The sequence below is a fragment of the Colobus angolensis genome, unplaced genomic scaffold (genome assembly GCF_000951035.1).
Source record: "Colobus angolensis palliatus isolate OR3802 unplaced genomic scaffold, Cang.pa_1.0 Scaffold210, whole genome shotgun sequence".
NCBI lineage: Eukaryota > Metazoa > Chordata > Mammalia > Primates > Cercopithecidae > Colobus > Colobus angolensis.
This window is the reverse complement of record NW_012115267.1, coordinates 4,147,654-4,156,712: the sequence shown is the minus strand read 5'-3', so window position 1 is coordinate 4,156,712 and position 9,059 is coordinate 4,147,654. Positions and strand designations below refer to the sequence as shown.

At 50.1% G+C, this 9,059-nt stretch overlaps 1 protein-coding gene and 1 pseudogene across 1 annotated transcript; both read left to right on the top strand.

Moving 5' to 3' along the window:
• Positions 1–543: 543 nt before the first annotated feature.
• Positions 544–1,196, top strand: DEFB136 (defensin, beta 136). The gene is made up of 2 exons (XM_011942837.1): positions 544–598; positions 1,015–1,196. The coding sequence occupies exons 1-2, from the start codon at positions 544–546 to the stop codon at positions 1,194–1,196; spliced, it is 237 nt and encodes a 78-aa protein (XP_011798227.1).
• A 1,333-nt stretch (positions 1,197–2,529) lies between these two features.
• Positions 2,530–9,059, top strand: part of LOC105512403 — an 8,352-nt pseudogene continuing 1,822 nt past the window's right edge.

Sequence of the window (9,059 nt, the reverse complement as noted above, 5' to 3'; positions counted from 1 at the left end):
AAGTCAGCCGCCAGACAAGGAAGTTGTCCCTCTCCACTGGCTCTGAGCCCCTTCTCCTGGTCAGACCGGTGGTTGACACCTTGAGAGCCTCTGTGTCTTAGAACTGTCTTTCCAGGCTTAAATTAAGCCTGTGTTTCCTAACACGCTTTCTCCGTGCCCCCGAGCTTTCAGTGGTGCTCCAGAGGAAAGAAGAGACAGCAGACATTTTCACTGTCATGTTTCTATCAAAGTACACTTGAAGGGAGAGGGAAAGTGTTCAGGCCTAGGCATGGGGATCCTGGTCTTTTCTCCTGTTCTGCCATCAGGAAACATGACAGCCTTAGCTGAGTCTCTTCTTTTCCTGCGGTTTGTAGAAAAGGAGGTAGCACGGAATGGCCCAGGGCCTTTCCTTCCTCAAATTCTGCAGAACCCTGTGATCTCCTCAGTCTGCCCCTCCAGGAAGAGTGAGGCCAGCGTCCAGCCCCCCCCAGCCCAGCCCAGCTCTATAAAGGAGCCTCTCAGGCAGCCACCCCTGGGAGTTTCAGCTCTGTGCCCTCTTCGGCCATGAACCTCCATCTTTCTGCGTTACTCCTCCTCCTGGTGATCTTACTGCCTTCAGGTAAAACAGTGGGTGTGGGTCTGAACATAAAAGTGGGGGTTCCCAAAGATTGAGATGCTTTAAAAACCCTCTAACTATAAGCCCAGCAACAGGACACCAATATCAGATGGGCAAGCAGGTTAGGGGCACAGCGAGCAGACTGCTCCTGCCCTGCTCTGCTGCTGCTGCAGCCGCAAGATCTGCCAGGGCACCGGGGAGGGGAGTGGATGTCATGTGTACACAGATCATGCTGCAATTCCTATCTCCCCTCCAATGCCTCTGGCTACCCTGAGCGTTGTCTGCCTTGCAGAGATGTGATAAGAGGTGAGGTGAATCACAACCAACAAGCCATCCACCAGGAGGTGGCGGCAGGCCTAGGGTTTCTCCCAGCCTCATGAAGACTGATTTTTCTTTTCTGTGGTCTCTCCCCACATCAGGAAAAGGTATGTTTGGGAATGATGGAGTCAAAGTCCGCACCTGCACTAGCCAGCAAGCCCTGTGTTTCTTCGGGTGTCCGCCAGGATACAGGTGGATTGCGTTCTGCCACAATATTCTGTCTTGCTGTAAAAATATGACACGCTTTCGACCCCCACAAGCCAAAGATCCATGGTCTCATTAAAAAGATATGTGAATGGCTCAAAGTACTAAAATCCTAATCTGTGTGTAAGGATCTGAGAGCTTGTAAGTGAGCCATGGGCAGCAAATGAGGACCAGATTCTGATAATTTACTGGCAAAATTCCAGAAGCATTTTGTAGAGGGAGCACTGCCATGAAATGCATCCCCTATTATTTTTCCTACCTTCCCATCCCCAATCACTCATTCCTCTTACAAATTCAAATTCAGGCCAGGCACCGTGGCTCACGCCCGCCAGTAACCACAACACTTTGGGAGGCTGAGGTAGGCAGATCACTTGAGGTCAGGAGTTCGTGACCAGCCTGGTCAACATGATGAAACCCCATCTCTACTAAAAATACAAAAATCAGCTGGGTTTGGTGGTGGGCACCTGTAATCCCAGCTACTTGGGAGGCTGAGGCAGGAGAATTGCTTGAACCTGGGAGACGGAGGTTGCATTGAGCCGAGATCGTGCCACTGCACTCCAGCCTGGACAACAGAGCAAGATTCCATCTCAAAAAATAATAATAATAAAATTCGATGGATTAATACAAGTTCACAGGCCCAAGCGATGATATATTCTGGGCATAGAAACGAGCTAACCATGCACCAGTCACACATTTGAGTGATTTTCGTCTATTAGGTAACTTACTCCACACAATAAAATCTACAATTTCTCCTATTTTGCAGATGAAGAATATTTTCCAAGGTCACATGACAAGAGTTAGTCCTGGGATTAAACCCAGACAGTCTGCACACAGTGTCTTGAGTGTAAAGTTGCACCACCTCTCTGTTAGTAAGTGTGAGATTCTAGCCAGATTGTGGTTCCAATGAGGAGGCAAGAATCCAACTAGACCCCTCAAGTGGCAAGCCCCTCCACGCTCATCCTGTGGTTTAAAGCCATCATGCTTCTGGTTGCCAAGTTGCTTTCACGGTTCTATACTCAGTGGCTTTCATGAGGCACGATCAGTGTCACCCTAAAATCCCACACACCGAACATGCTACTTTCACCACTGCAGTGACACACTGGACCATACGCCCGTTCCAAATGTGCAGCTGTCTGCCAGGCAGGACTGTCCAACAGCACGTCCTCACCATCCACTCCAGGGTTCCCACCTGGAGGCAGAGGCCTCGGGTCTGCATTGAGACCCTCCTCATTCTCTACTAAGAAAAGAGAAGGGTAGTTGAGTTTCAGGATCTCCCTTCTCCACGAACGTGCCTGGCAGGCACACTCTGAAAGTCTGCACTGAATGCTAAGCAGGGGTGAGCTGACTGCTCAGAACCCAGCCTCAACATCAATCCCCCAAATTCCAGCAAAGAAGAAAAACCAGAGATCATCATGGTCCACGAGGCGAGCCTCGGAGGGCATCACACTTCAGCTCATCCCTTTGGGCCTGTGAGTGTGTCTACAGTGGGCCTGTGGCATCAGACCACCTGCACGTGCTCATTTCAAACTACCCCCGTATAAAAAAAACAAAGCAAACAAACAAAAACAGGGAAGGACATCGCAAAAGTTCACAAAACAACATAAATGCAATGAAATTAACATAAAAATAGAAAATAAAAGAGAAAACTGGGTGAAGGGAAAAAGCAGATATACTTTCACCAGATGTCAAAAGGATCCAAAGCTCAAAAAAAGCTAAACACCCCAACGCTTTTCTTGCAGTTTCTAAGGCCACGGTCACTCCAGCCTGACAGAGACGCTGCTCTAACTTTGACAGTGGGGTGCAGAAAAGACACGACTCTCTCCAGCGGCATTCAGAGAGGACCGAAACTTGACAATTACTTTTGCTGAAAACCCACACAAGAAACAAGAATACTAAATTATCACACACAAACAGCGTAATGTACTGACCCACTGGATGTGAACTTCGAGTCAGTGGGCAGCGTCTCTGCGGGGGCCACAGGTGTCAGTCCCGCTCTCCAAGTCCCAGGGCAGCCATGGGAGGGTCCACAGTTTAGGCTCAGGGACCTAATTCTCCAGAAATTTTACTAGAGTGAATGACAGAATCACATGGGTGCCATCGAGATACCAGCTCGTCCTGGCGCAGCAAACTGTTTCAGGACCATGATTAGACAGAACAGCCCTGCAGAGCCCCCTTGGTTTTGGGCATATCTCACACCTATTCTGTGGGGGCAAGATACATTCCCAGTACTCTCTGTATGCTTGAGATATCCAGAGTTGATGTGTGTTACTTGAAACCAAGAAATCTGGCCAGGTGCAGTGGCTCACGCCTGTAATCCCAGCACTTTGGGAAGCCGAGGCAGGCAGATAACCTGAGTTCGATACTAGCCTGGCCAACATGGTGAAACTCCATCTCCACAAAAATACAAAAATTAGCCGGGCTGCTCTCGAACTCCTGACCTCAGGTGATCCATCCGCCTCGACCTCCCAAAGTGCTGGTATTACAGGTATGAGCCACCACACCTGGCCAAGTCACATATTTCAAAAGTACTCAGCTGTCAAATAATAATCACAGAGGACTCCCCATATTGTGTCTGTCAAGTTACATTAAACGGTTCAGATATGGAGCCACGGCGCTTTTCCAAAAGCCAGCATCTCTGCCCTTCAAGATCCAGGTATGCAGAAGCTCAGCTTTTGTTCAACAAACGTCAGACTCCTCTGACCGCCCAGTTCCTGACTGTGCATCTCAAGAACTCCAAAAACCAGGCCGGAAACAACCATTGTTAGTGGAATGAGCAGGTGGGATGAGAGGAGTGAAAAGGAGAGGGTGCTCTTGCATTAAGCATTGCCTCTGCGGGGCCCTTCCAGAAACCGGTTCAAGTTCTCCCTCTGGTCGTTGGTCTGGGAGTGAGGGGACCAGAGATGAGCAATCAACTTCTGCACAACAGAACCAGGTCCTGTTGTGTCCCCCGAGATCATTACGATGTCCACCATCACTGAGATGGTGTCAGACCCTAACAAGGAAGGATTCTGTTAGCAAGACTAGCTGTCCCTACCACTGGACGTTCAGAGATCCCGAATAAGAGCAGAGGTCTCATCCGTTTCCTGAAACTGGCCTTTGGCAGGGAGCACATGTCTCCTATCTCCACGATAACCGGCCACTGTGCTGGGCTCATGCCCAGACATCCCAGCAGACAGGACTGAGCGTGGCATGGCTGGTGGGTCACAGGCAGACCCTGAGGTTCAGGCCTGGCCTATTAGAAAGTATGGTCAGCCACAGCAGGATAGAAGCTCAATTCCCTGCCTTCTTTCCCCCGACCATCGAACAATAGTGAGCTCCACCTGTCAGACCCAGGTGGCGTGCTATCCCCACAGAATCTGGGTAGAAGCCTGTGCCGCTCAGGTCTTCTCCGCTAGCACCAGCAGAGAGCTCCTGACCCGATCAGGCAGGAAAGCCTGGAGTCAACCTGTTGGGACAATAATGCCTTCTTTATCTGCTGGTGCTTTGGTTTGGGGACACGGACAGCTTTTCTCTCAAATTATGGGATATCCCAGCTCATCTTAGAGAGCGCACTCATCTGCTTCTGAGGACAGAAGCAATTCCATCACAGAGTTCATGGGAGTAGCAGCTCCTTAAGCTCCCTCCAAAAGATACCCGATTGCTACATACTGCAGCATATTTCAGAAACCGTGCCAACCCTCACAGTTTGGGGTTTAAGCAGGCAATGCCAATGGCCACGTGCTGAAGGGACAATGACTTAGTTATTCTAGACCTCAGTCATGTCTTTTTTTTTTTTTTTTTTTCCTTCTTTTTTGAGATGGAGTCTCTCTCTGTCACCCAGGCTAGAGTGCAGTGGTGCGATCTTGGCTCACTGCAAGCTCCACCTCCCAGGATCAAGCGATTTTCCTGCCTCAGTCTCCTGAGTAGCTGGGACTATGGGCAAGCGCCACCACGCCCAACTACTTTTTTTGTCTTTTTGGTAGAGAAGGGGTTTCACGGTGTTGGCCAGGCTGGTCTCGAGCCCCTGACCTCAAGTGATCAACCGGCCTCGACCTCCCAAAGTGCTGGGATTCCAGGCGTGAGCCACCGCACCCGGCCTACGTCATGACTTCTTAATTCAGGATGGAGCCAGGACTAGTGCGCAATACAGGAACAATTGGCTGTGAGCATGAGGTGTTCAGATGGATTCCTCGCCCTGATTCCTGAGGTTGTGTGTGAGGAAGTCTTCCAATCTTGTTCTCTAAAACTGGAGCAAATTCGCTGGGTGCAGTGGCTCATGCCTGTAATCCCAGCACTTTGGGAGGCCAAGGCAGGCAGATCACAAGGTCCATAGTTCAAGACCAGCCTAGCCAACATGGTGAAACTCCATCTCTACTAAAAATACAAAAATTAGCCAGGAGTGGTGGCAGGTGCCTATAATCCCAGCTCCCCGGGAGGCTGAGGCAGGAGAATCACCTGAAGCTGGGAAGCTGAGGTTGCAGTGAGCTGAGATTGTACCACTGCACTGTAGCCTGGGAGACAAAGCAAGACTCTGTCTCAGAAAAAAAAAAAAATTGAAGCAGATTACTCAACTAATTGCCAACCCATCAGGGGACCTGATAGTGTAAAATCTTTCATAACTAAAGTACAGGTGTAAAAACTAACATTCAGAGCAGGCAAGACATTTTCCCAGGACCACACAACTCATCAGTGTGCACAGCCGGGATTCAAACACAGATGTAGCCACTCCCTTTCTGCTCCCTGATCTGTGACATGAAGCCTCGGTCTCTCTGAGAGCACTGCTGGAACAGGAAGGGGAAGGGGTAAACTGCAACTTTCTGGAGATGTGGAGTCAGGTTAGAAAAGCGTGGGTAAGGATGTCAGGAGAAATCAGCCCTTCAAACTGGCCCATGAGGCAGGTATCCTTAAGCTCATAGCCTGGGACTTTAACAGGACCTGACAGGTTGAACCACGTCTGAGAAATTCCCTTCCCAGTATCTGGGCAGAGATTTCTAACTTCTATCTGGTTTTCCCCACAGGTTAGCACTGCTCAGCTCTGCTCAACTGGGGAGCTAGACAAGAGAGGAATTGAGAAGAAGGAGAAGCTGCAGAAGAAACTGACCTTTCCTTCAACTGCCCTGGAGTTAGCTCACTCGCAGAGGGATAAGGGACCTGGAATCAAAGTCTTCAGGCTGCACTTGGAGTTTTTCCTCCCACAACCTCAGGGGCAGGCTGACTCCTGCGTGCCTGGCCGGCTCCAGCCTGAGTCCTGACAGGTGCAACCTGTATTTTGATGGCCTTCAATGGGCCTGGAAAAGGGCAGAAGGAGTACAAATGTGCCTGGTGTCCCAGGTCTCTTTCACAGACCAAAACCTCTCTGGAGTGGGGAAAGGCGTTTATTGGATTCGGCAGAATATCGAAAGCCTTACACCCTCTCCGTGTACACTCACGAGGCCCTGTCATCTGCAGTTGGCCTCCTGACACTGAGCAGGCGTTCTGTATAGGACGTGCCCTTCACACACACCAGAAATAAGTGGCTTTCTGACTTTATAAGCAGATGTCTTAGGGGCTTGGTAACCATAACCTAAATTGCTTCTAGGGAACCCAGCCAAATCAACTTTCTGAACTTCTATTTGCTGGGTTTGTTTCACCTCAAATGACGAGAACTGTGAGCCAGGCACAAATGTAAAATCCCCTTGGGGCTGAGTGCAATGGTTCATGTCTGTAATCCCAGCACTTTGGAACTCAAAGTGGGGTGGATTTCTTGAGAACAGGCGTTGAAGACCAGCCTGGGCAACATGGCGAAACCCCGTATCTACAAAAAATACAAAACTCAGCCAAGTGTGGTGCTCACACCTGTACTCCCAGCTACTCAGGAGGCTGAGGTGGGGGGATCACTTAGGCCTGGGGAGATTGAGGCAGTGAGCCATGATCGCACCACTGCACACAGCCTGGGTGAGACACCGAGACTGTCCCAAAAATTAAAAGTAAAAAAGCCCCTCAGGAGACCCAGCCTAATACTACTGAACATACTCGTGCTTTTCTTCATCATTGTACTAGGAGAATCTGAAATCCCTCCCAGTTCTGCAACACGCTGCTGTGGGCTCAGAAGCCTTAGTTACTCTGGAAGCAGCAAGAGGTTAATTTTAGGCCAAAATCTATTTATTCTTCTCTCAATGGCTTTCAAAGGAAAATGGAAAGTCATGCAATGCTCCACATCTGCACTGAGGAAGAACATGACGTTTCCCCTTCATTTCTCTAAAGGAAAGGCTGCTTAGGCAAGTGTCTAAGCCGTGAAGATCCCCCACCCTCAATCTCACTCTCCTTCTCTTAGTCCATTCTGTCTCATGTCAAGCAGAATCTTTGGAGTATACAGAGAGTAATTACAAATAAATACTGGGTTCTGCTGGCCCAGGGTATGCTGACTTTCTGCTCAGCCCATGGCGAGCCACCATGGCCAAGAACTCGTTCTCCACACCCCTCTACCCGCTTGTCCCAGGCAGCATCCTGACCTGTGCCTGCAGGACACCTGTTGTGGAACTCAAGAAGTACCTGATGACAGAGTGTATGAGAGGCAGTGGGGACAGGGCAACGGGGAGTACAGGCTGCTCCCAGGGCTGCTGGCTGCCTGTCCTGGGAACAGGGGCCTGGGATGCCACCCAAAACTCATCCATGGGTGCAGAGCCATACGCTGGTTTTGAGTGGGCTTTAGTATTGAACGGCTGGATCTCAATCCTGATTCTTCCTGAGCCACTTCTTAGCTGGATGATCATGAACGAGTCATTTCACCTCTATCAGCTTCAATGTGCTCTTCCCTAAAACAGGGATAATAAGAGAGGATTATTCATGGGACTGCGGGGAGGAGTAAGTGAGCTTCAAAAGTACTGAGCGTGGAGGTTGGCAAATAGCAAGTGCTCCATGAGTATTGACCAGTAAGTAAGCAATCAGCAGGTTGTAGCTGTTGCTGCTGCTCCTGTTATTTGGAAGTGGTTTTTGTCTTCTAATTCTTGCCAAATTATCTTCTCACTGAACCACATCAATGGCACAACGGGTCAGGGCAGCTACCTCCAGTGCCCCGTAGGCTCAGATTCACTAACAATTAGAAGGACCTGTTCCTAGAAGTACCCATTAGTGGACAGGAGAACCCACAGTCCACCCGTTAGGGTGAGAGTTCCCACAGCCATCCTGTCTCCCCAGCCACAGCAGCACCCTTCTCCCAGCAACACCCTTCCCTTGGCAGCCTCACATCTGCCTGCTAGGAGGTCACGTGGCTCATGAGCTAAGCCCAGGTCTGGGAGCTGGGAGCTTCCTCACCCATGCACTGACCGTCTCTATGACTCTAGGCACCTCACCTCAACTGCCTGCAATGGGAAGGGTTGAACTGAGGTACCATGGTGCTCCCTACTAAGGAAGAAAGAGGGCACCAGTCTGGAAAGCATCTGGAGACAGTAGAAGGAAGCACCAGCTCATGACTAGCATGGAGGCATTGCAGAAATACACAGTGCAGGGCCAGGTGCAGTGGCTCACACCTGTAATCCCAGCACTTTGGGAGGCGGAGATGGGAGGATTGCTGGAGCCCAGAAGCTCAAGACCAGCCTGGGCAACATAGTGAGACCCCATCTTTACAAAAAATATACAAAATTAGCTGGGTGTGGTGGTGTGCACCTATAATCCCAGCTATTTGGGGGTCCTTGGTGAGAGGATCGCTTGAGCACTGGAGGTCAAGGCTGCAGTGAGTCGTGATCACACCACCACACCAACTGGGCAACAGAGCGAGACCCTGTCTCTTAAAAAAGGAAGAAGAGGCCGGGCGCGGTGGCTCAAGCCTGTAATCCCAGCACTTTGGGAGGCCGAGACGGGTAGATAACGAAGTCAGGAGATCGAGACCATCCTGGCTAACCTGGTGAAACCCTGTCTCTACTAAAAAATACAAAAAAAAAAAACTAGCCGGGCAAGGTGGTGGCGCCTGTAGTCCCAGCTACTC